The following is a 27,862-nucleotide window of genomic DNA, read 5'->3' as shown; positions in this document are numbered from 1 at the left end:
CAACTGAAAACTGTGGGCAAATCTATTCCCCGCCCCCAAAGTACGGAAAGTTGAAGTCCCTGATTAAAATGTATAATAAACAAGATACCAAAAAAAATAGAATCTGAATTCTCTGTTTCATTATACTGTACTTTATATCGATTTAGAAAATACAATTGTTAACAAACCATTATACATATAGTGCAATATAAATTTTGGAGTGTCATTTTGGTAGCTCATTAACAATTTGGTATGCAAAACATCAGCATTTAGTAACCACTCAAATACATATCCCAGAACCAACAAAATAATTATAAAAACATACACATCACAAATAAATTAAGAAAAAAAAAAAATTAAAAACAAAATAGAAACAGATAAGTAAAATAAATGTAAACTAAAACAATAATGGCAAAATACATAAAAAAAAGCAGTTTTCAAAGACTTCAAATAGTTTAACAAATGGTAAAATAAATAGAAGACATGGGCCCTACATGACCTCCATATGTGCGCCTAGGACTCGCACTTGGAGGAGCGAATGGGGCACAAAAGTAACAGCCTGCGTGTTGCGACCAGTGGCAAGTTCATGATTTGTCCTCGTGATTTAAAAGCAGCATTTTCTGCCTTCTAGAAAAATTACATCTTTAAAGGTTCAGGCTATTCCATCTGGGCCAGAATGTCATAAATGCAGATTAGTGGAACAACTATTAAAATAAAAGTGAGACGGTCAGAGCTGGTATTTATAGAACTCCCTATGTAAAATCTAAACTAAGCTCCCCCTATTTCCCTAACAATCATAATACTCCTATGGCAAGAAGCTGAAACTATTGCAAAGGGGGATTTTAGGGTTCTACTCTGCATAACCTAGGTCGGGAGTGGCCAAACTGGTGCACAGCTGTAGTCATTACTAACTGTCACATTTTTAAGTCTGCTGCATTCATTCATTTTATAGATCCACAGGTGGCCTGATATCCATGAACTGTTGGTAGATCTTGAGGACAGATTTGGCCACCCTGACCGAGGTCTTTGACATTTTACTGGTCATCAGCAAAGGTATTATAATTTCACTTGGAGTCCTCCAATCAGTCTTATTCAGAGGTATAATAATCAGTTTAGGGTTGTGGCCTACTGGTATGGGATGTGCGTGATATCATAGGGATGTGCCCAGTCCCTGAAAAAAGCAAAAATATTCTAGTAGACTTGCGCGCTTCCTATGAGCTGTGGATTATCGTATGCTAGAACGTTAACTAATAGAGGATACAGTCACCTTATAATGTGATCTGGCGAGTCCACTCTAGTAAAGATTTTGGTCATTAAAGGACTAACTTTATTTTCTGGATTATTTGGTATTTATAAGAGATTTTGGGGCATTTCTATGACCTTTTCTCTAGATATTAGACCTGTATCAAAGATGTAGGTGTCTATGCACTAAGACCTAGAGAGAGAATGTTAAGATAAAAAAAAGCAGCCAATCAGCTCCTGTCAATTTTGCAAACACTACCTGTAACATGGCAGCTAGTAGCGGATTGGCTGGTAATGTATCTCTCTCAAAAACTTTAATCATAGACCTCTTAGAGCAGCCTGGTCTTATTTAGACAGATAATGGGGGACCTCACCTGGAGTTCAATACCAAACAATCAATTGGCTGACAAAGCCTCTCTGGTAACACCTATCCTGAGTTGACTCTATCCTAAGAACAGAAAATGTCCAGAAAGACAAACTGTGATGGCAGGGAACCAGGAGTAAAGATGGCGGCCACTGTTTTCCTTATAAATACTGCCTGATCCCACAAAATGGCCGCCTCTGTGATGCGGGGTGGGTGAGTGTCTAAAGAGTAGACAAGTGGAGACGTTATGTACAGCAACCAATCAGCTTCCAGGTAGCATTCATTAATTCTATAAAATGCTAGGTAAAAGCTGATTGGTTGCCACATTCAATGTCTTTACTGCTTGACCTGGCCCTATGTGAACAATGGTACTGCTTCTAGTTACCAATAATAGTGCAAATGTGCCAAACATAAGTTGTACACTGCTAAGTATTACTAAAATGCTTACAACTGAATCCTCATTCCATATGAAACATAATAAAAAACATTAAAATAACTTTTCTACAGACCACAGCTCTATATTATTGCCGTTACAGAATAATGGACATATACGGACAGTAGTTTGCATATGCTCAGTCTTTGGTTACACTGAATTTGAACTCCGTGCCTGAACCATTAGGAACGTGCTTACTCGTCACAGCTCAACGAACATGGAAGATTTAAAAACAATCCTATTCTATTTTAAGAGAAAAACATTCTTCGGCTGACCACTGTACTTAAAGAAACAACTGTCCTTTAAAAAAAATAAAAAAAGTTTAAAAAAAATTACTTGATAGCGCTGAGCATCTTTACGTGTGACTTTCGCCATTAAAATCCATTGTATTTGTAAAATAAGATGCACAAGCAGCTCCTGTTGATTCAAATGATATGCAGCATACCTATATTCTTGTGTGACTAAGGCTGCATCTGCGTAAGGAGAGGAACATTACAATTCATATGAACAAATAGCCGCAGATGCACAAAATAATGACGCATATCATTTTAATCCTATTTGCTCAATTTTTTATGGAAACCGTTGCAAAAAAAACAGGTCCCCGGCAGCAGGTGGTTGGTCAAATTATTGGAGAACACCGCTTGTGCTGCAAACATGCTATAGTTTGGGGAGACTGTGGCAGCATAGTGGGCGCATTGTGCCAGCTTTCACTATACAGGTTGAGTATCCCTTATCCGAAATGCTCAGGACCACGAGAAAAGGTTTTTTTTTTTCTCATACTGTTGGTGCCCCGGGATCCTCTTCAGTGGCATCCTGGTCCCAGGGGTGCATTTCGCGAGTGTGCCCGTGACATCACCGGCATGCCCACGCATTCACCCCTGGGATCGTAGATGCCGCTGAAGATGATCCCGGATATGGGGGAACGAGTCAAGTATGAATAAACAGGGGCCTTTGTAAAATAATAAAATATTCTACTAGACTAGCGGCCAGCCCCTTCTTCACACAGGTACATTTTTCTTATAATGGTGATGCACCTGTGGGAACGGCGGCAGGTCTCTACTACTGTATACAGAGGTGGATTTAACATTGGTGCAGCAGGTGCTTTGCATTGGGGCCCCTGAGGACTAAGGGGCCCACTGCTGCCACCCACAGCTGTGTAGCATATTGTGAACTTGAGTGCAGCCCAAACTATATTTTTGCCCCTGGGATCACCACTCACATGTTCCGCCACTGTGTATATACATAATCAGCCGCGTCCTCCTCCCTCCCAGCTCTATCCCAACAGCAGCACCACTTCCCTTCTCAGAGACTGAGCGCTGGCAGTCGCCAGAGAGGGAGAGTCCAGGCCGCGGCTGTTACCAGGTGTGCTGACGTCCCCTGTCTTCACACTCACTCTCCCTGGTCCTGCCACTGATTTTTCTTTGACTTTATTCATTAAAATCATTGGTACTTGTTTCCTAGCACAGCGCCCATCGCATGCCATCGTGTACCTTATTTAGAGGTCTGCGATGCGTGTACAATTAAATATCGCATAGCATTGCATGCCAGCAAATGGGATGCGATGCGATTTTTTATTGTACAAGCACCCATGCCATGAGATGTGATGGGTGCTTACAATGAGATGTAACCCCCAGTATCCACGCCATCTCGAAGCGTGGGGACGCAGATTACTTCACATGTATTTCGCGTCCGCTCACCACGCTTCGAGCTCAGTGGCTCGCCACACTATCTAAAATCAACTCCATGCCGACGTGGATAGTGGGGGTATGAAAAGGTCTTTGTGATTAGTACAATTTAATAGAATAAAAGAAAGTCCTGAAGTCTATGTAAGGATGCACTTTTCTATATTATCTATGCACTACACTGCAAGGGGAGAACAGCCGACAGCAGCAGTACATAGAGATGCCTTCGTACATGCAATAGAGTAACGCAAACATATCCTCAATATATACACAATACTCTCAAACATATTTCAAACTAGTTAAAAGCTCGATGGCTTCTGCAATGTACTTTCACTTTGAGCTGTGACAGTTTTTAGCCCACACTCTCCCCCTCCCCCAGTCCCTATCTGCTCCTACCGCCAATCTCTGTGTTCACAGCTCCCTCTCTCCCTATCCAGAAAGATTAAAACAGATCAGTGTCCCTGCAAAAATTGCTTTCACTTCCTGTTGTAGCACACAAAGGAGTTGTCTGGTCCGTCGAGTGGCCTTAAGGCATGCATGTCCAAACTATGGCCCTCCAGCTGTTGTGAAACTACAAGTCCCATCATGCCTTGCCACAGTTTTGCTATTAGGGAATGCTAAAGCTATGTCAGGGCATGCTGGGATGTGTAGTTTCACAACAGCTGGAGGGCCACAGCTTGGACATGCCTGCCTTACGTGCACTACATCAGCTCTGCTAACTATGGGGGTCTATGTACTAAGCCTTGGTGAATGGTAAAGTGAATACAGATAAAGTACCAGCTAATCAGCTCCTAATTGCCATGTCGGCTTAAAAATGACAGTTAGGATCTGATTGGTACTTTATCTGCATCCACCTTATCTCTCTCTACGTTGTAGGAAATAGACCTCTATGGGCCAGATTCTCGAAGCTTCAAAAGTGATAAAATGGAGAGTGATAAACAGCCAGCCAATCAGCTCCCTGCCTTGTCACAGGCTGTGTTTGAAAAATGTCAGACAGGAGCTGATTGGTTGGTTATCACTGTCCATGTTATCACTTTTGAAGCTTAGTGCATCTGGCCCTGTATCCGCTTGCTTTGGGGAAACGTTTTTTTTTTTAATTTTCATCAAGACATAAAGGCATGTACAGTATAGGAAGGAACAGTGATCAGAGAACCCGCAGTATTAAAGTCTTATTCTGGTTTAAGAGCGAATAACTTTGCCAAACATACAAGCTAAACCTCACATACCTTGAAATAACCATGACGCTTTAAGGCCCCCTTTCACTGGGCAATATACCTGTAATTTGGGCTCTTTCCTCTTGATGGCAGAAACAAATCACAGGAAAAAACAAACAAACTGCAGGTGAATGACAGAGGGTCCAATTCAATGTGCCGTCCCGGGCGCATAACACCAGACCCTCCAAGTCACCACTGCTGCAGAAGCAATCTCTTGGATTGCTTCCGAGCCAGGCAGGCTTGGCTTGCATGCGATATATCTAATGCGATCCTGCCTACCCCCCCCCCCCCCGGTGCTCAAAGGAGCATTTGCCGTAATGTAGGGGGCCCTTTCTCCGTTTTACACAGGCTACGTTATGGTGAACAAGCTATTGCTATCTGTTATCAGCAGCTTCACCCTGACAGATATAGCTGGGTTCAAACTAGACGATAAACCCAGACAATTTGTCATCTTGTGCGGAATCAAATCAAATAGGCCACATGTAGACAGATCTGAAGTTATCGTTTGTCTGGGAAATCAATGGAAAATTGAGATGGTCATTTCATCGTTTCCATATCGTCTAGTGAGTACCCAGATTATGACCCGTGTTCTCCAATAGACAAATGGAGGACGTCATGCTTCCAATTGCCGGTAGATTAAAAGTACCACCAGCTCATGTATATATTTATGAATGTTATTAGAGCCAATTCAAATAATTATTACCCATAAACTCCACCGGAAAAGTGTCCAATAGTCATTATATAAAATACAGCCTGTGGGGCACATTTACAAAAGCTTCTAGAAATTAAGAGCGGGGAGATTGCCAATAGCACCATCAATTTTAATTTTAGAAGCTTTGGTAAAATGTATCCTGGGCTTGACTTAGTAAAACATCTAAAAATGCCAAGAAGCATTGCCCGTAGCAACTACATTTTAGCGTTCATTTTCAAGGATGCATTGGATAAGAGAATCTAGTTGCTACCTAACATCTATGGCAGGCATGTCCAAACTATGGCCCTCCAACTGTTGCGAAACTACAAGTCCCATTGTGCCTTGAAAAAGTTTTGCTATTAGGGAATGCTAAAACTTGGCAAGGCATGCTGGGATGTGTAGTTTCACAACATCTGGAGGGCCACAGTTTGAACATGCCTGATTTATGGTATAGTTATTACTCCAGAACAGAAAAAATATGGGGATGCCAGCACAAGTTAACGTCCACGTTTTTCCTGGCCGTTGACTCAAAGGCAAGAATCAAGGGAGCTCCCTCTCGTAGGGGTCAATGTTCTCTCAAACAGCACCGTTCCTTGGCACGGATTTCCGTAGGACAGCTGTAAGCCAAGGTAATACAATTAGATTTCAGTATATTTGGATGAATACTTTATTCCAAGGAGATACAGACCCTCAGCTCCCACCTTAATGTCCTTCTGCAAAGAGACTAGTACCCAACCTGGGCAAGAGGAACATCTGCTTACTGTAGGATCTACTGCTTACTTGGAAAATACAGGATATTGGTAACTCATCGCATGTGATTCGAAGCTTGCTAATCACATTGGTCACTGCAGGTAACCTAATTAAGGCATTGACACATGCAGCTAAAAAAGTAAATTCTTAAAAAAAAAAAAAAGCAAGACCCGCACCCTTATTTTTCATTGTGTAATGCAAAAAGGGCATCAAGGCCGACAATGTGTACAATTCACAGGCGATTCTCCAGCACCATTATCAGAGGTATTAACCAGAGGAAATTAGGTATCATCAAATTTCTGCAGCCGCTGTACCTCACAGAGGTAAATAATACAACTGGCTGATTTTCAGTTAGCCCCTAATCTGACTGACTTTATTCTAGTAAAACTGCCTAAATTCATTGTGTTCTGTCTTTAGTGATTAAAGTGCAACAGTACGGATTTAAAAGGACTGGCTCCGGGATTCCTTCCCATTGGTTGGAACATGGAGAACAGACCGGGTGGAAAGGGGTCATGCGACTACGTACAATTCCTCGCGATCTTCTTTGCAGATCTTATAACCACAGTCCAGAAATTGTGACCATGACCAAGTTTTTTTGCCTCGCTCACGTGGCGGCAGCAGAAAGGCCACGCTAATCGCCACCAGGATGTGCCAAAGGCTGTGGGTGTAATAGTAGTTGGCGCTGGTCTCGGCGAAGACGTAGATTGAGATAGCGATTAAAGCCAAGGAGACCCCGGGTAAGAGGAAGAAGACCCAGCGCTGCCAGCTGGGTGGGTAGCAGTGGCGACGCCTCGCCCCCCGGACACCCTGAAATTTCAAAATAGGGATTACGTCATTCAGAGACATGCTAGAAATCAAGGCTTTGAATTTTTTATCAAGACGAATTAAAGGTTCTGAAGGCGAAATGATTATATTACCCATGCAATCACCAGGATTATCAGAGCGAACAGACAGGGGCCCAGCATGTTCCAAATTCCTCTGCGGTTGAGTTGCATCGACATTGCAATAACTAATGTCCCCAGCAAAAATAGGACCTACAACAGGACCAAAAACACCATAAAAATCTCAAATGACATCAAACATTTTATTTCCTCCACTTTCCTATAAGCAACAGGACTAGAAATAAGATATTGTAATGGAAAGCTCAACAGTCATATTAATGGTGGGATGTGGTCGTCACGTTGACAATAAATAGGCAGACAGGTCATCGGTCGACACATACAATAGGCCAAACATGGAAAAGGTTGACATAAAAAGGGTCGAAATTAGTTTTCACGTTCCTCCACCAGAACAGGAGTCTTTCAACACATGGACATAACAGGGTGAATACACTAGTGTGCCCGAAGCATGGCAAGCGAGGGGACGTGGCACACTTATCGACCCAAGTCAACACAGACACCCCAAAAAAACGGGAACATTTTTTTTTACTTATATCCATGTCGACCTAGTGCTTGTGTTGACCATTTGACCCTGTCTATCTGAGCCATGTCAACCTTTTTCCATGTGTCCTCCTATGGCCTGTCGACCAATAGTGGTTAACCCTATAACCCTTACCCCCCAATGCTTGGCAGAATTCTTATACTTGGAGCTACTGGGAACACTATTCGGCTTACCCAAGGTTCCATCCGAACCTCAGGCCATGTGCAACTGTGCAGATTTCCAGCCATTACAATAACAAGACCTTGATGGTCTTTAATTAACAACACACAAGATTTCCCTTCCTGCCAATTCAGAGATGTATTGGCAAGCAGCAACATTCCTGGGGGTATACTTACTAAAGTGCGGATTTTAAGAAGTGGAGATGTTGCCCTTAGCAACCAATCAGATGCAAGCAATTATTGTTTAAAAGGGGCTGCAACCACAACATCAGTTATGACGTTGGCATGTGAAATGTTGGTGGGCACTAGGAGGAGGGTTACAGATATAACACCCACTGAAAGTCATGATGTCACAGCCAGACACAGCTGGTGCTGCGAGATCAGGTCACACCTAGACTAACAGGGGACCATTTGGTGACATTCTGATCATGCCGACACATTTCATCAGTGTCGGCATGATGAACGTCATCAATGTTCAATAGTTCAACACCCCCCCCCCCCCCCATACACATGCACTTTTGTATTTAACCATTAATGAAATGGAATACAGCACACGAAATACCATGTTGGTACGGGATTCGTCACTTACATATTTCATGGTCTTCTTCAGCCTGGCCATACATAGTATGGTCACCCAGATGGCCACAACAGAACCAAAGAAGTCGCAGAACTGCAGGGTGTCGTAGTCCATGATGCACAGGACCGTTACTCCGGGCTGGTCGCAGGCGTGGTAGAACTTAAGGAGCGACAGAGAATCCGATATAAAGCAGGAGACACAAGCATTCCCCCCACGTCAGCCACTCAGACACCACACCCGCCTTACACTCTGGGGCAAAGATATTATCACACAGGTTTTATGGTGGTCAGACCAGAGGTGCCCGACTTGTGGATTAGGAAATGATGGCTTGCCTGGGACTTCTAGTCCAACAGCAGCTGGCAAGGTAGAAGTTAGCATTTGCCTACCTCTGGTCTAGACACAGCTACAGACGTACGCTTACTACGGACAGGAAATTCCCGCACAGTTCCCGGACATGCCCGAATCATGAGCATGCTCCCTGCACATACCGTAGAGAAGAACATGGTGTAGGCATAGACGGCAGCCTCCACAAAGTACAGATGAGACACCGCCACTATGATGGTGGGCACGAACAGCAGGTTACTGAGGGTCAGCAGCATTACGGCGGTTAGCTGCTGCGCCACAGACAGCGCGTTCCTGTCATCCGTACAGCTCCAGCCGGCCCAGCCTGCGAGATAATGCAATGGGAATAAAATCAGGTCCTGCCGTCACATCATCAGCATCAAGCACCATCCCAATAAGACCCCTCCCAGTGAGGCTGCACCAATCCAGACTGCAGCTGCACCCGCTGCCTGTACATGTAGGTAACTAAGGGGTAAATGTATGAAGATAACAAAAATAACGCTACAGATGGAGACCCTCTTATTTAGCCCCAGCGCTCGCCAGAATATCCCTGCTGCTGAGAGGGACTCCATCAGCCTGGGACGCACGCGCTTCCCAGTCACTCGGCGGCAGAAACCCTGCCGTCTCCGCTTCAGGGAAATGGGCAGGGTTATGGGTTTTAAGCCGGCGACTGACAGGGACTGGCGGCGAGGACCGCCGGGGAGCTCCATTGGAATGAGGCGCAGGAGCGTCTCGTGCCCCCTTCCGACGGATGGCAGGGCCTGGCGATTCTATCGCCAGCCCTCGCAATAACGAGACGAGTATGTCTGTATGTGCAAGGTGATAATGCACCAGCCAATCAGATCCAATATGTAAATTGACAGGTAGAAGCTGATTGGCTGGTGCATTATCACCTAGTACACAACAGTCTTTATGGGGATAGATACCACCTCCAAGCTTCCTACATTCAGGGCCGGTGCTAGGGTATCATTATAGGGTATCCGGCACCCTCCTGCAAACCATACATTTTGCGCCCTTTCACATTGCCATTGCATCAAGCTGCAGCCCGATTGTGGGAGCGTATGCAACATGCGATCCTATGGAGGATCTCAGGTGCATGTACATGTATGCATGCACCATCTCGGTGATGTGTCCGCAAAATGTTGCAGGCACTAAAGGTGCCCATACACGCTGCGAGAATCGCATATGTTATGGGCTAGATCGGATAGCACGGCATGCATGCAATGTGTGTGCGATGCGATCCGAAAGCAGTACAAAAAGTATATGCAGCACAGACTTTTTATACTGTGCGATGCCCGCAGGAGCACACATCGCATCGCACGCTGCTATTGCAGCGTGTATGGCCACCTTTAGGCAAATAGCCCAGCCCATTATTTAAAATATGTCTAAATTAATATAAAAAAAAAAAATCTACAATTGTTATAAACATGTATAATAAAAGACACACTGTTCTTTTGCTGTTTAACTTTTGTGCAGTCCCTCCTCTTCTATCTGCCTAGTCAGAACTCTAAGGAGGAAGCCATTACACCCCTCTCATGACTGAGGGGAAAAGGAGGGGAGAGAAGGAGGTGATGGAAGAAAAGCAGTGGAGATAGAGGGGGCGGAGTGCTGAGGACTGGCAGTGGCACTGGCACAGCACACTGAGAGGAGGGAAGGAAGGGCGGTGCTGCTGCCTGTTTGTTATTTGTTTGGCAGCTGACAGGCGCAGGGAGCAATGGGTAGGGAGCGGATTCGGACATGACATGTCATCCAGGCATTCACAGACAGCGCTTCATGCCTCAGCACAAGTGTCCGTAATGAAGAGGGGGCAGGTCGCAGGAGGACAGTGTGTGCGCGATGCAGGGAGCAGCTCTTTATACTGCTGCCCCTCCGCTGTCAGACAGGCGCTGTGGGCAGCGTGCAGGAGGCAGTGACAGTAAGGGCTGAGGCAGCTTTAGCAGAGCAGGTAGGGAGACAGCGCCTTTTCAGCATGGCGCCTCCCTGCTTTGCAGGAGCTGCTGAGTGGGTAGCGCCGGCCCTGCCTACATTTACCCCTCATGGATGCGATTCTGGTTTGCTCGGTAAACTGCAAAGCTCAAAGCTTACCCAGCACCAGAGACACCGCCGCGCCGAATAATGAAGTCTAAATTTATCACGTGCAAAGATTTGTGTTTTCTAGCTCACAACAAACCACTCCTCTTGAGGGCAGTACATCTGTCCTGTCATAAAGTGAGTTCAGGTTACATATGGCAGAACAAGTGTCCCGGATGTTCCCCCGGCAGGTCTCACCCGTACATCTGTCCTGTCTCAAAGTGAGTTCAGGTTACGTATGGCAAAACAAGTGTCCCGGATGTTCCCCCGGCAGGTCTCACCCGTACATCTGTCCTGTCTCAAAGTGAGTTCAGGTTACGTATGGCAGAACAAGTGTCCCGGATGTTCCCCCGGCAGGTCTCACCCGTACATCTGTCCTGTCTCAAAGTGAGTTCAGGTTACGTATGGCACAACAAGTGTCCCGGATGTTCCCCCGGCAGGTCTCACCTGCTTTGCAGCTGCAGGCGGCGTAGAGAAAGCCATTCCTCCGTAGAAGCCGGCATTCCCCATAGGGCCCGCAGTCATTGAGGCAGGGATTGAGGTATGCAGTCACAATCACTCTGGAGATCTGTTGCTGGCAGGCACTGGGGAAAACACACCGAGGGTGAGATCACGCAGAAAACCATACCCACGGGTGCACAATATCGCTGGTTGCTAAAATGCGGTGCATGCGTCCTATTTAGCCATAAGCAAAAACATTAGGAGGGAGATTTATCAAAAGCTTGGAGAGAGATAAAGTACCAACCAACTTCCGTCATTGTTCAAACACAGGGACAAATGTATCACGCTTCAAAAAGTGATAAAATGGCGAGTGATAAACAACCAGCCAATCAGCTCCTTTCCTTTTAAAACCCAGCCTGTAACATAGCAGTTAAGAGCCGATTGGCTGGTTGTTTTTCACAGTCTGTAACCGTATACCATGCCTACACAGATAGCAGATGTCATCAACACTGAGCCCTATCTTATAGCAACCGCGGTCTTTAAAAAATCCCAATACACCACTATGCTGCCAACATCCCCAGTCTGCAATACCTGCACCACATATTCCACATCACTCAGGGCCAGATGTATCCACCTTCAAAAAGTGATAAAATGGAGAGTGATAAACAATCAGCTACTAAATGCCACAGACTGGGTTTGAAAAATAGCAGGTAGGAGCTGATTGGCTGGCTATTTATCACTCTCCATTTTATCACTTTTTGAAGCTTGATACATCTGGCCCTCAATGAGACCATTAGATGTGGCCACGCAGTTCTATTTGCATTAGGAAATCCATTTAAAGTCTGTTTGATCGCTCAAGCAAACACCGGCCGCAGTAACACAATGGGCTGACACATTTGGTTATTGACATTCGCCTAAACGGTTTACTTAATAAGCACAAGAGAGAAAGCAAACAGGCAGGTGGCACTAGCTTGCTGCAATTGCTCACTCATTAACCAGCCTGCCACTGCCCTTTCCTTACAGAAATACAAAGACAGCGCTATTTAAGTGAAATGATATTTTATGTAGATTTCATTGTTATTTTGTTCATTAATAAATACGGTGCAGGTTTAGGGCCTCATTCAGACCGGTTAGCAAGGTTACAATGTTTGCAGATGGACAAAACCATGCTGCGTTGCAGGTGGGGCAGATGTAACATGATTAGATACTGGGTTAGATTTGGGTGTGGTGTGTTCAAACTTAAATCTAACCGCATTGTAAGAATAAAAACAGCCAGTGTTTACCCTGCACAGAAGCAAAATAACTGCCCCAAATCTAACGCTCTCCGCAGATGCCGCATGTTTTTTTTTCCACCATATGCAAAAACTGCAGCCTTGCCAACTGGTCTGAATGAGGCCCTAAATACAGAGCCATCTATGCTGCAATACAGGGAGGCCATTTACCTCTCATCCCCGGAGCACAGCATTTGCATAGATAGGTACCACCGGTCCGTCTCTGGGTAGGGAATGTTGTGCGTCCAATCGGGGGTACGCTCAGTCAGTGTGAAAGGATAACCCTGAAAAAAAGCTGCGATAAGAAGCAGTGTATCAGGTAAATGGCAGCTACTGAACACATTCCACCAGATGAAAACAAAACACCCCCAAAATAACAAAAACAAATCCAATTATAAGCAACCGTCCGCAATACAGCAACATACAGTTCCCGGCAATATCTGCAGACGCCAAGCACAAAGATGGGCATAATAATGTATTACAATAATAAAACCTATTATAATGCTTTCCTTCCATAAGGACCCACAGCGCTTTGCATTGGCGTAAAAATAGACAGGACTAAGGTCTTAAGGCCCTGTACACACACATCGATTTGCTTTTGATTCGATGTTAGATTTGATCTTCCCATTAGATCTGTACTTTTGCATTAGATATCGAATTCTATATTAAATTCAATATACAATCATGGTACATTGTACACATTCGATTTACTAGATCAAATTCGATATTTCCTTGGCTGCACAGTAGATTTTTCTGTTAGATTCTGTGAAAACGGGAGCGCACATCGAATCGAATGCAGATCGAAAGTGACACAAAAACCATTCAATTTCGTTTAATAAGCAAAATCGAATAAAAAAAAAATAATAATAATCGATGCTTGTGTACAGGGCTTAAGTGTTTGGGTCGCATTAGATCACTAGTTAGGACACCTCGCTGTAAGATAGGGAAACAGAACAGGTACGCGACATCATTAATGAAGGGATTAGAAAGACCATTTAGAACCCAGAGGTTATGCACTGCTGGGGAAAAAGTCACCTTACAAGAAATGTAACCTGTATGCACAAATGTCTCGTGTCTGGCCAGGGGACTTCTCACACTGACACCCTCTCAACACTATGTACAGAAAGAGATATAAAGGTATAACCGCGCCAAACCTGACTGCTGCAACTTGCAAACCCCTGGGATACCAACCCCACCTCCAAATACAACCAAAACACAAAAGGGGGTGTACAGTGATGCGCTGTCAGTAAACAAGGTGAATTTTTGTCCTCCTTCCTTGGGCAAACGTTGTTCCAAGGATGTAGGCTCAAAGCATAAAATACACAGAGACAGAGAAGATGAGACTGGATAATTTAATTTACTCATCTTCTCTGTCTCTGTGTATTTTATGCTTTGAGCCTACATCCTTGGAACAACGTTTGCCCAAGGAAGGAGGAGAAAAATTCACCTTGTTTACTGACAGCGCATCACTGTACACCCCCTTTTGTGTTTTGGTTTTCCCTCTCAACACTAGCCTCAGGTGTTGCATTCCCTCAGATCAACGCAGTTATTAGAGGAACCCGACTTTCTTTTCCTCCTTCACGTGTAAATTACCTGACAGCTCGCTGCAGACGCAGGCAGTCTCCTCCCTTCTGCTGAGGACAGGGATTGAAGCAGGTTTACCTGCAGGCAAAATACCTGCTCGGTGCCTCGCTGCGCTTGGCACACTAATTTATTCTCCCTCTATGGGTGTCGTGGACACCCCCAGAGGGACAAAGTGCCAGGATTTCGGCAGTCGGGATTGGGACTGCATCCCGGCCTGACGACCAATAGTGGTCGATCTATTTAATGTCGGCCTGCCGACCACATCCCGTGTGCGAGTCTGTCACTCCTTGTAAAAAGTGGTTTAATACGTTCTCGGCTCCCTAATGAGGAGGTAATTCAGACCTGCTCACTAGGCTGCTTATATTCGCTGCCTAGTGCACAGGTAAATGCCACCCAGCCGAACGCATGCCCCCGCCCTTCGAGCAAGTGCCCACGAAAAACGATGCAAGCGGATGTGTACGTTTACACATCTGCTCGCATGTGGCCACGCAGAGGAAAAAAATAATAATTCGATGGTCGCTCACCAATCGAATGATTTTACCTCTGTTCGGTATGAGAAGTCAGCCTGGACTTACTATGGGCCTCCAGCTGTTGTGAATCTACACATCCCAGCATGCTTTGCAATCGTTTTAGCATTCCCTAATAGCAAAACTGTGGCAAGGCATGTTGGGAATTATAGTTTCACAACAGCTGGAGGGCCATAGTTTGGACATGCCTGGTTTAGTGCTATTGAACCATGAGATTGTCGATGCTCCACTTTAGGTTTAAAACGGAACTTAAACCCATTTGCAAGTTTAGACTGGAGACTTGCAAAAAGTAGCAGGGTGTATATGCGACATACAGCAGTCCCCAATACAGGGACTAAAATACGGGATTGCCAGGCAACAGTCATACTCCAATTCAGGATACAGGAAGCCGGGGTAGAAGGGAGCTTAGTAATTATAGTAGGATATGGTCTGGAGTAACTATATTGGGAGCAGGAAAACCAACAAACAAACAGAAGCGCTACATTCCCAGTGCATGCTCTGAGCTGCTGGTTAATACGTATATCTCAGAGGTGAAGATGTGTCATTTAGGGACGTCATAGACTAATGTCGCTGACAACACTTGTCCACACGGATCCGTTTCTTGTAGTCGTCCCCAGAGAGTCTGCAGATCCACCGCACAGAGCGAAGCGAATCTGTTGACGCGTCTCGGGGCTGGAGGAGGGCTGGCTGAATCATCATAGAAGTAGTAGAATACGGTGTGCGAGCCGTTCCATAGAAACATCTTTATGATTGGGAGGATGACATTGCTGCTCACTATGGGCAGAGTGTGATGCAAGAACACACCCGCTGCAGAAAGCGACTGAGCGTGCACTAGAATACGGACAGAGACCGCAAGGGTGGGTGGGTGGGCATATCTTTCAGGCGACCATGCGATCACATGGTCACAAAATGGGCCGTCCTGTGGGAATGTCAGCAAAGCCCCATGCTCTGTTAGTACCGTGAGGACAGAAATGGAACACCAATTAGAAATCCGTACATAGAAGTGGGCAAACTCTGCTTACAGGGGTGGGTACGGCCGTTAGCAAAGGTAAGAAGGGTGCTGCGCCAAAACAGAAAGACGGAGGCAGATGTGCCAGACCTTGGATAAGCCTCCATATTCCTGTTGAAACCCCCCCCCCCCATTATGACATCACTTCAGATGGATGGAGATGCTATACAATTATTCGGGAGTAACATACTGCAGTGCACTGCGCTGCCTTCGCCCCCCTAGACACACTGAACGGGGCTCATACCGTACCTGTTGTGCAATTCTGTGTAGAATTCAATGTAAGAACGGGAGAGGCCGCACTCAGGCACGCAGTCACTGTGGTATTCGCATTGCTGGTGGCCGTCTGAGATAAAGACACAAGACAGAGACAGATAAGGTATTGCAGGGGTATCATGGACTGTAGTAACATTATCCTTAAGGACAGATGTCCCCAGATTCTGTTCTCAAGGCCCCTCAACGGTCCAAGGTTTATGGTTAACCAGTTTGGGCACCAGGGACTTTTTTGATTTCACCACCTGTGCTTAGCTATGGATATCCTGAGGGTGGCTTGAGGACTGAGGGGTAGATGTATGTACCAGTGACATAGTAGGAGGACAAGTGATCCAGAGGAGAAGTGGCCCATGGCAACCAATCAGCTGCTCTGTATTTTATATTATGCAAATTATAGAGGTTACTTCAGTGCTGATTGGTTAGTGTGTGTGTAGGGGAACGCTGCCCTGGAACAATAAAACAATATTATTCCTACACGGCAGAACTCGGTACCTTGTTTAGCTTCAGATTCACAACCAGTATCCCGCCGCTGTCCATTTCGGAATCCAGACTGAGCAGCACCACACTGGGCAACTTGGCAACCACCGGCACGGATGGGCTGTTTATAGGATGGAATCTCACCGAAACCACATCCAGGTCCTCTCGGATGACCGGGTATTTGCGCAGGCAGGAGGTGGTGCTCTCGTTAGGCAGAACGGTGTTATTGCTGGTGGGCTGATTGCCATCTCGTAAAGTGAGGTTATCATTGGAAGAGGAGGAGAGGTAGTTTAGGAACGCGAGCAGCGTTCTCGATCCCAAAGCTCCCGGTTTACAGACTGTAAAATAAATACAACTGGGTTTAATATACATAATGAAGAAGCATTCCATAGATTGTTCGGAAATGTAATACAATGGTACTTTGGTGTACAAAGAGGTGGTTATGGGTACAATCTTCTATGTTTGGCCATGATAAGGTTGACATTGATCATTCATCATGTCGACACTAATGAAATGTTCATAGGATTAGAATGTCGACAAAGATTCCTGATGTCTAGCGTTACCTACCAGATCCAGAGGCTTCAGCTAAAGGTGCTCATACACTGAGCCGATTTCAGAGGATTCCGAGGAATCGGGGCGTCAAATTGGCCCAAATCGGTGGTCGGACCTGCTGGCCGTCCGACCACCTGACCTGGGACCTCCCTCCCGGAGGAGAGTTGGGTCACATATGATCCATCCCAACAAAAGGGTCCCGGGTGGCCATACACTGCTGTAAGTCATCGCAGCAGTGTATGATCCATCCCAACAAAGGGTCCCGGGTGGCCATACACTGCTGTAAGTCATCGCAGCAGTGTATGATCCATCACAACAAAGGGTCCCGGGTGGCCATACACTGCTGTAAGTCATCGCAGCAGTGTATGATCCATCACAACAAAGGGTCCCGGGTGGCCATACACTGCTGTAAGTCATCGCAGCAGTGTATGATCCATCACAACAAAGGGTCCCGGGTGGCCATACACTGCTGCAAGTCATCGCAGCAGTGTATGATCCATCACAACAAAGGGTCCCGGGTGGCCATACACTGCTGCAAGTCATCGCAGCAGTGTATGATCCATCACAACAAAGGGTCCCGGGTGGCCATACACTGCTGCAAGTCATCGCAGCAGTGTATTATCCATCACAACAAAGGGTCCCGGGTGGCCATACACTGCTGCAAGTCATCGCAGCAGTGTATGATCCATCACAACAAAGGGTCCCGGGTGGCCATACACTGCTGCAAGTCATCGCAGCAGTGTATGATCCATCACAAGAAAGGGTCCCGGGTGGCCATACACTGCTGCAAGTCATCGCAGCAGTGTATGATCCATCACAACAAAGGGTCCCGGGTGGCCATACACTGCTGTAAGTCATCGCAGCAGTGTATGATCCATCACAACAAAGGGTCCCGGGTGGCCATACACTGCTGCAAGTCATCGCAGCAGTGTATGGGAACCTTAAGTCCTTTGCGTTGGACAGTCAGCCGACGGTGACGATCGTCAACCCCCACCCTTTGTGTCTTACCACCCTCTCCCATTGGAAAGAACATAAACAGGCGTTACCCATAAAAAGTGTGTGATAATAACCTCTGATCACCAATAACAGCAGATGACCACGAATAAAACACAAACCAGATGAGCTCACTTCATTTAGGGGGGGGGGGGGGGGGGGGGGGGGAGACGTTTCAAGGCATGGTGTTCTATTAGAGCTGCACCCACTGAAAAAACTCAGAGAACTGACTGTTGCTGTAGCATGAAACACCCATTTTTCCTCTGACATCACCAGGCGCCTCTACGCATTGCACAATAGATGTAATTGTTTAAGTGCACTTGATGAGGGTGAGAACATTTAATGCATTTGTTCACACGTCTGTGGTTACTCACGGATGTGTAAGAGATAAACTAACTCAGTTCACCCTGCACTTCTCCCCATGTCTGTTCAATGGGGATTTTAGGGTCTCTCTCAAAAAGTGTATTCAATGCACAAATTGCGAGTCCTGCTGGTTTCTTTTTTTAGAGATGTTCTCCATTTTTCCCTCGGCATCTTTTTTAGGTGAACTGTAGGATTTTTTTTTTTTATGTAGTCTGTTTTTATTGACACAATTTAAGATAACAAAGCAAAGCTCAAGACAAAAGTTCGACATACAAGGTGACTATACAGCAATGAACAAAGGTCTGGCAAGTACATATTCAGCTAAGTAGGCATAGCTTGCTACGTACTAGTTAGTTTGTGTCTTTTCTTTTTTCTTTTTCATAATTGGAGTGAAGGGGGGTAGGGGGTTGGGAAGGAAGTAAGCAAAGAGGAAGGGGGGGAGGGATTGATGGAGGGATGTTGAGTATCTTGAGAGTATGCGAGAGGGGGGGGGTAGGGGTGTTGGAGGGTATAGGTGGGACTTCCACATGTGGTTGTGACTAAAGCTTCTCGTATCCTTCAATCATTATTTCCTATTGTGGGAGATGTCATATTAGAAATCTTGTTTTTGTATTGAGTGGAGTCTTTATATTCAAGCCACGGGAGCCAAGTTTCAGAGAATTCCGAGGCTCTATTCCTGGCCGACAGGAGGATGTCCTCCATAGCCATGTAGTAATCCAGCCTGGAGAACCACAATTGTATCGTTGGGGGGAAAGTGGATTTCCACATTTTGGGGATAAGTGCCCGTGCTGCGTTCCCTAGGTGTTTAGTCAAGGACTTCTTGTATTTGGACAGGGGGATATTTGAGTGGTTAAGTATCCAGAATGCCGGATCTGAGGGTACATCGGAAGAGAGAATTGTTTTAGAAGTTGAGATCACCTCTTCCCAGAAGGGACGAATGACGGGGCAATCCCACCAAATATGTATTAGGGTTCCTACAGAGGTGGAGCACCTCCAGCACTTATCTGAAATGGAAGGCTATATGGTGTGTAAAAGGGTTGGGCTCCTATACCATCGCATTAGGATTTTGTGTTGTGTTTCCCTAATTTGAATGCAGGTCGAGCTAGATTTAGATTTCAAGTAGATATTTTCCCATTCTTTGTCTGTCAGCATCATTTTCATCTCTTTCTCCCAGGTCAGTCTGAACGATGTAGGAGGAGACTTAATATTAAGTTGGAGGAATTTATACAGAGTGGAAATAGCATGCGTTATGTCATTTGTAGAAATGCATAGTTTCTCAAACTGTGTTAGGTTTCTGGAAGCTAGAGGCATGACCGATTTATAACTCACGAAGTGGCGTACCTGTAGATACTTCCAGAAATCCGATGCTGGTATATCCCACTTATCCCTGATCTCCGAGAATTGCCTAACCGTAGAGTGATGTGTGACTAGTTGCCCAATTCGAAATAGGCCTTCATTGGCCCACTTAGAAAAATGTGACAGTTGCAAGCCGGGTTGAAAACTCGGGTTTGTTAAAAAGGGGGTCATGGGGCCCACCTCAGAGGACACGTAAGCAAGACTTCTCAAGTGCTTCCATACCGTGAGAGTAGGGGAGATGGTTGGGTGTGGTGGTGATAGCTTAGGGAGACTAGGGAGCCAGGGAAACAACTCAGGGTATTGTTGGAGGCAAACCCCCTCCAAATCCACCCATTGCTTGGAGCGTCTATTTCTCGTCCAGTCCAAGACTCTTCCCAGGACAATCGCTTGGTGATATAGTCTGAGGTCTGGGAGTTGGAAGCTGCCCTGATGGGGAGGCCTCATCAGAGTGGAGTATTTAATTCTAGGGGGCTTTCTCGCCCAGACAAATTGCTGAATCAGCGTCCTAACTGAGCGAAACCAAGATTCCGGGACTGCGATGGGGAGAGCCTGGAGAGTGTATAGCAGTCTAGGTAGAGTATTCATTTTCACCACATTCATCCTACCGAGCCAGGAGAGTTGTCTGTTTTGCCACCTATTATAGTCTAGACGCATAGCTTTGAGCAGTGGGAGGTAGTTTAGCTCAAACAATTTGCATGGGGTGTTTGTTAGTTTGATTCCTAAGTACGTTATGTGCGAGTTGTTCCAGGAAAAGGGAAAAGAGCTCTTGAGGCCTGATATGATGTGCGGGGGGGTCGAGATATTGAGTGCGCTAGATTTGGACATGTTAATCTTAAAGTTAGAGAGGGATCCAAAGGTCTCTAATTCTTTAGTTAAATGTGGGAGGGAGGTTGTCGGGCTGGTCACTACTGCAAGGAGGTCATCTGCGAAAAGGGCTAGTTTGAAGCTCGCATCACCTACTTCTATGCCTAAAATGTTGGGGTTGGCTCGGATTGCCCTAGCAAGAGCTTCTATACATAGGACGAAGAGCAGGGGAGACAGTGGGCACCCCTGTCTTGTGCCGTTTCTTATCTGGAAAGACTCAGACAGGGAGCCGTTCACTTTAACTCTAGCTGAGGGAGTGCTGTATAACGCCATGATTTTCTGTAAAGCGGTTGAGCCTAGGCCTATATGTTCCAGAACTGACCGCATGAAGCCCCAGTCCACTCTATCAAACGCCTTTTCGGCGTCCGTCGACAGGAGGATCGTGGGGATTTGTTTAGATGTAGCTAGGTGAAGGAGGCTTAGTAATTTGGTGGTATTGTCCTTTGCTTCCCGCCCCGGAACAAACCCCACTTGGTCGTTGTGTATCAATGAGGGCAACAGCTTATTAATCCTGTTAGCCATAAGCTTGGCGTATAGCTTAAGGTCAACATTCAATAATGAGATAGGCCTATAACTTGAGCAAGCAGAGGGGTCTTTCCCTGGTTTTGGCAGGACTGTGATGTGGGCTTCTAGGGTTTGGGGAGTAAATGGGGTGGCGTCTGAGACTGAGTTAAGGGCATCGAGAAGAAGGGGGGATAATTTATCTTTAAAAGTTTTATAGTATGTGATGGTGAAGCCGTCTGGGCCGGGGCTCTTGCCTGTGGGGCTAGAGGCAATAGCTTGGTCTAGTTCAAGCTGAGTAAAAGGCTGTTCAAGAAGTTCTAAGTCGTCTTTGGGCAGTGTAGGGAACTTTACTTTGGTCAGGTAGGACTGTATTTTTTGTTTGGTTAGGGAGGCCTCTATTTCTGCTTGCGGCTGGCGCAGGTTGTATAAGGCCGTATAAAATTCCTGAAAACACGAGGCTATTTCTGGGGTTTGGTGGCAGCTAGTTCCCTTGGAGTTTTTCATGGTACTAATAAAGGAAGCCGACCTCTGGGCTCGTAGGGCGTTAGCTAGGAGCCGGCCAGGTTTATTCCCCCATTGGTAAAGCTTATTTTTACATTTGCGGACTGAGAACTTCACTTGGGCTAAGGTCATCGCATTTAGGCGTTTGCGGGCCTCTAATAGTGAACTGTAGGATTATCTTTGTTAAAGTTGTTATTTTTTTTGTTTTTTATGGCTTATAAATTTAAAAAAAATGTACTCTAATGTATTTATTGCAAGTGCCATAATGCTGTACTTCTATATTAATATATTTGGAATTTAATAAGTTATTTTAATGGTAACCAATAAGAAATCATTTTGGAATGCTCCTAGTAATTTCCCATGCTTCCTCTCTTCTTCCTCACCTAACCCCCAAACAGGATTTTAAACACGCTAACAATTATAAAATAAATTAAATAAAAACACAGGGCAAAGAAACAATGCTAAAAGCACAACACAAGGATAAAGGCCAAACAGAACAAAATACACCCGTCTGCACAAACCCAATTAAAATAGTCACACAGCCATTTGTTGTAAAATAAATACTGAACAAAACATTAACCTTTCTAAACCTTTGTAAAAAAAATACAAGTCCACAAATGCGAGGAACACGCTGCTGAGATGAACACCCTGCTCAGGAATATCCCAGTCTGACCAGCTCACGTGGAGAGCAGGAGATAACAGATGTCTCCAGTTACAGCTCTCCCATTTGAACTCGCATAATTATGCTAAGTTCGCAAAAGGGGCCGGCGAGCTGGCCACACGTTGAATACTGAGGAAGTCAGAAATGAGGAGATGAGAAAAAGTGCCGAGCGCTTCAGCGAGATCACAGGGACACAGAACAGTGAGCGGTGAGCCAGACTCTCAAAAAACATTGAATACTCCTCAATGACTGGAGGATTATTTGTGTCCCGTCATGACCAGACTGGGATGTAAAGTATACATTTATTGCATTTTTTAGGAACAGGCCTCATCTTTTGTAGTGGTCAGGATTGATATTTCTTCCCATTTTATGAGCTTTACATACAGTAAAAATGAGAAATCTTGATAACGCTTTTCTCCAATAGGACGGCCATTTTGTGACATCAGCTCCAAAGAATATTCATTGTGCTCATGAGTGAACCAGGTGAGGCAGACATTTTAGGAGCACTACATGATTACACCGGGCAGAATAGAATACAAAAAATTAGAAAGAGCCTTAGCAAAATCATCTGACCCGCAGACTGCTCATTCTACACAAGAAAGCACCAGGTCAGGCAGCCATCTTGATTTGTCTGACCAGACCAGTGACCAATAACCTTGACACTCCAGCTGTTGCTGATCTACACATCCCAGCATGCTATGCATCAGTTTTAGCATGGCCAAATAGTAAAAATGTAGCAGGGCATGCTGGGATGTGTAGTTCAACAACAGCTGGAGTGTCAAGGTTAGCCATTACGAGACCAGACCCATTCACCGACAATATGGTACCAGGCCAAACAAAGGGGTTTATTCTAGTTCATTCTTTCTGACAAAATCCTTCTTAGATGGACAAAACCATGTGCACTGCAGGGGGGCAGATGTAACATGTGCAGAGAGAATTAGATTTGGGTGAGTTATTTTGTTTCTGTGCAGGGAAAATACTGACTGCATGATTTTACACTGCAATATAGATCTCACTTTGAAGAAAAACCCCACCCAAATCTAATTCTCTCTGCACAAGTTACATCTGCCCCACCCGCAGTGCAAATGGTTTTGTCCATCCAAGAAGGATTTTGTCAGAAAGAATGAACTAGAATAACCCCCAAAGAGAGGTGCCGCAGAACAAACGCCATCTCCTTGCTTATTAACAGCAGCTCAGACATCATCTGACTCAGACCGGATGTTTAGATGAGATCAGCTTTCCAGAAGTCATGAGGATCACTGGAGACAACGCGGTGACGGGCCTGGTGTGTCTACACTACAAATAAAGCAGCAGTTATACCGTTACATCCTGTTACACATCCCGCAGGGGGAATGATGGGAATATGTAATACCATATTTAGTAAAATATTGGAACTCTATAAAATGAGCATCAATAAGCCTCTGGGTGACCCCAGCACTTGTATATGTGTTTATACAAGCTTATGCAGAGGCTTTAAAACTCTATATTCCTTTTTGTCAGGAAAGGTTTGTAAAGCATCGACAAACAAGATCCACTGATGACTTCGACATTGTCAAAACATTTGTTTTCCTGACAGTATGCATACACACACACCGAGGGGTAGATGTATGAAGCAGTGATAATGATCACCGGCCAATCAGCTCCTGACTGTTAAGTTACAGGCTGGGTTTAAAAAGGGACAGTCAGGAGCTGATTGGCCAGTGATAAAGGAGACACCTTCTCCTCCCTTATAACTGCTTCATACATCTATCCATCCATTCTGATTGGATGGGTATTATCAGATCCTACCCTCAGGTGTGGCAGTAAGATTCCCCACAACCCTAGCAGTGTATGAAAACCCATTAAATACAAAAGTTATTTTAAACTCCATGGGTTTAACCAATCAGCTCATGCCTGACACGACACAGGCTGGGTTTGAATAATGACAGGCAGGGGCCGATTGGTTGTTTATCCCTTTTTGAATCTTAGTGCACCTGGCCCCATAACTGTAGTGTAGAGCTCTGTGGCACGATACCAAGGCAGAACGCACGTTACATTTATTTAATTACCCCCATTATGGCCCAACTAGATCACAAGCCAATGGTTCCCAAACTCACCCTGGGCTGGTGTTAGAGGACCCAAATTATTTAAGGTCAATGTAAAAAGCAATACCAATGCTTATGGCTTCCAATCATAAAATACATGGACAAACAGTAGCGGATCCTGTCCCTCACCACATACCCGTAATGCCATACGTAATGGTATGGGTGAAGCTACCTGAGATGTTGTAAAGCAGTTCGAAGGCCACACTGGAGTTGGTCTCCTGGGACATCTCGATGAGGACATTCAGCCATTTCTCCCACGGCGGAGAGTGCAGGCGGAGGCTGCAGTCCGAACCGTCGCTGCAGTTGACCTGTTGGGGTGTTGTGTCCGGCTGGGTGACTGACCCGACCGTGACCATTACGGGGCAAGCATTTTTGGTGTCATTTGAAGCACATTTCAGCAGCTGAAGCTGTAGGTCCAAGGTGTATTCAGGGACGTAGAGTCTGTTAACCAAATAAATGGAGCATTTAATGCGAAAGCACATCAGTATATACTGTCTCACTGACCAGCCTTAGACAATCATATCGCTCATTAGTACTGAACTACAGAAGGGTGCCCAAGCAGAAAGGAGCGATGGCGGCCGGGCTGTGAAGCACAGATAACAGAACGGCACACTCACACAAAATCTGTGCAAATACAGATAACAAGACGACCATCTACACAGAATCTGCTCACACCACGTGCACAATAACTGTCGATCCCATAAAAAGTAGATTTTTCTTCTACAACGGTGACTGTCCAATTATCAGCACTCTGGTGCCGATTCAGACCCGTTCAGCCTGGTCTGAAATCACCCAGTTTCCGAAGCATGCGCGGATTTGTGCATATACAGACCCTCTTTGCGAACGCCTTTGGCGAGTAGCACACTCGCGGAATTGCTAAGGGGAGGGGCAGAGGCGGGCAGGGGACCTCAGAGAGTATATGGGCGACCCCATGAAAATGCTGGGCGTTTCCCATACAATGCTCGGGGCCGGCGGCTGATATCACATGAAGTCATCCGAAGGGAAGAGAAAACATTCTCTTCCTTTCAGCAACATGCGAGGGTATGTGTTTTCGGACACAACCCTTCGCATGTTACCAAGGGGATGCGGGTGGCGCAGGCAGCGGGTGATAGCCGGGGTAGAGCTTACTAGCTCGCTAGGCAGAGAGTTGGTCTGAATAAGGCCCTCTAAAGGCAGGCCAATTCTATGCATAGGAACACACCGTGACCGGAACAAGCCGTCTTGTCTGGTGCTAATTATATAATTAATGCCATTTAATAATAATAATACGATGCTGCTAATTACTAGAGCAGAAAGCAAATGACCTATAATGTACAGCGCTGACATTTCACTTTCTCTCCCTCGTAAACCGGAGCCAGGGATTCTGTCACTCACTCATAACACAAAGCGGAGAACTAGACTTACTTGAAGCGTGCCAGCTTCCTCACTGGCTGTAAGACGTGCTGTATGGGCGACTCCGCTTGTAGGATTGGCACATCCACTTCCCGGAGAACAAACAGCTCCGGCTGGAAGATGTATGTACATGAGGCGGTGAGGCCCTGAACAAGGAGGAATATAAATAAGGATTGGGGCATGTAATGCACATTTCCCTTTTATTCTGCTTTTCTGCTGCATTAGTGGCTGAAACCCAGTATGTAAGATTTGTGGCGACAATAGGAAAAAAAAAAACGAGAGGCACAGTTCATAGGATTCCAGCTGGAGGGATGCCAGTGTTTTAATGAACAATCAAACTGACTGATCTATACGAAACTGCCTCCGGCCGAAGGTATTTTCTAACATCTGTCATTTCATATGCTAAGCTTGGAACAGCCGGGGAGGATTCAGTAAGAGCAAAATCTCAACGTCATTTCACCATGAGAAAACTATTTTACTTTAACCCTTTAGTGCCAACATGTGATTTATCCTCAAAATAGACACTAAAAAGGTCAGCGTTGCCCACGGCGACTGTTCTAACACATATAAATACAGCCCAGTCCATGCATTGAAGTTTAGATAAATTATCGCACCCAAACAAGACCAGTCGCTGTGAGCGGCGCTCGTATTTTGAAGCTCTCTCACAGCAACGTTGAAACAGAAAGGGCTTCTGTACAGCTCACCGGAGGCACCCTTTGTTCTGGATCTTTATTAACAGTTTCTTATACAGCGCAGCAAGTTCTGTTGCACTTTACAATTGGAAATAGGAATAAAACAAACTGGATAGTTACAAACAGCCAAAACTGTAGAAGGGCCCTGCTCACAAGCTTACACTCTATAGGGAAATAGGCATTGAAGCACAAGGATAGGTGTCATCTATTGGGGCAGTACAGATGGTGTAATGGTTAGCATTACTGCCTCACAGCACTGAGGTCATGGGTTAATTTCCCACCATGGCCCTAACTGTGCAGAGTTTGTATATTCTCCCCGTACTTGCGTGGGTTTCCTCCAGGTACTCCGGTTTCCTCCCACAATCCAAAAACATACTGGTAGGCTAATTGACTCCCAACAAATTAACCCTAGAATGTCTGTGTGTGCGTGTACATGTGGTAGGGAATATAGATGGTAAGCTCCACTGGGGCAGGGACTGATGTGAATGTTCAAATATTCTCTGTAAAGCGCTGCGGAATACGCTCACTATATAAGAAACTTTGGTACTTCTTTACTTTCACGGCGCCACCATGGCGCCGCGCGTCAGAGTCCCCTTGCGGGGCTCGCTTCGCTCGCCCACGCTGGTGGCTCGCTACGCTCGCCACGCTAATTAATATCAACTCCATGCCAACATGGATAGTGGAGGTATGAACTATCCATGTTGGCATGGCGTTAACTTCGTTTATTTTACTTAGTTTGTGGCGAGCGTAACCCGGAAGTAGCGCGGCGCCATGAAAGTAAAGAAGTACCGAAACTTTTAATAAATAAATTGCATAATGATCCACCAGATTGCAGAGGTTTTTGGTGGGCTGTATGATATGGTGAAATAAGTGAGCATATATGTCCTGTACAGTGGGGATGTAATTGGATAGGAAAGGTTTATGAAGATTATGTGGGTGGTTCTGGAATTTGATACGCTTGCCTGAAAAGATGAGTATTCAGGGAACGCTTGGAGACTAGGATAGGAGGGAATTCCACAGAGTGGGAGCAGCCCTGCAATCGTGAATGGGAGCAGGTAATGAGTGTGGATGAGAGATGGAGATCGTGTGAGAAGGAAAGCGGATGAGTTGGGAATTTTTTTGAGATAAGAGAAGAGATGTACTTTGGTTACAGGACCGTGAAAGACAAATTGAGAGATAGGAGAGCAGATACCCTTGTATGTGCGAGGGTACTAAATTCGTTCAACTCATGAATAATGTCCTTACACAATGTATTAACTGTCCAGCAACAGAAAAAAAAACAACAACAAAGCCCAGTACATCACCTTTTTAGAGAAAAAATATATATATTAATATGATAGGGGCTCTGCACTCGCTATATTAACGAACAATAGTAAGTA

General features: G+C 45.4%; 1 protein-coding gene across 1 annotated transcript in view; it reads right to left on the bottom strand.

Moving 5' to 3' along the window:
• Positions 1–115: 115 nt before the first annotated feature.
• Positions 116–27,862, bottom strand: part of PGAP6 (post-GPI attachment to proteins 6) — a 38,083-nt gene continuing 10,336 nt past the window's right edge. Inside the window, exons 4-14 of the mRNA XM_083152822.1 lie at positions 25,804–25,937; positions 24,572–24,840; positions 16,537–16,859; positions 16,024–16,117; positions 12,826–12,949; positions 11,390–11,526; positions 9,019–9,197; positions 8,543–8,689; positions 7,273–7,389; positions 6,882–7,162; positions 116–6,222 (exon numbers count right to left, since the gene is read on the bottom strand). Coding sequence (XP_083008948.1) covers positions 6,171–6,222; positions 6,882–7,162; positions 7,273–7,389; positions 8,543–8,689; positions 9,019–9,197; positions 11,390–11,526; positions 12,826–12,949; positions 16,024–16,117; positions 16,537–16,859; positions 24,572–24,840; positions 25,804–25,937 — 1,857 coding nt within the window. The 3' untranslated portion in view covers positions 116–6,170. The remainder of the gene's footprint in view (positions 6,223–6,881; positions 7,163–7,272; positions 7,390–8,542; positions 8,690–9,018; positions 9,198–11,389; positions 11,527–12,825; positions 12,950–16,023; positions 16,118–16,536; positions 16,860–24,571; positions 24,841–25,803; positions 25,938–27,862) is intronic.

The sequence above is a fragment of the Crinia signifera genome, chromosome 7, assembly GCF_055691185.1.
Source record: "Crinia signifera chromosome 7, ASM5569118v1, whole genome shotgun sequence".
NCBI classification, from domain to species: Eukaryota; Metazoa; Chordata; class Amphibia; order Anura; family Myobatrachidae; genus Crinia; species Crinia signifera.
The sequence above is the reverse complement of the archived record's forward strand: the minus strand, read 5'-3'. Positions and strand labels throughout refer to the sequence as shown.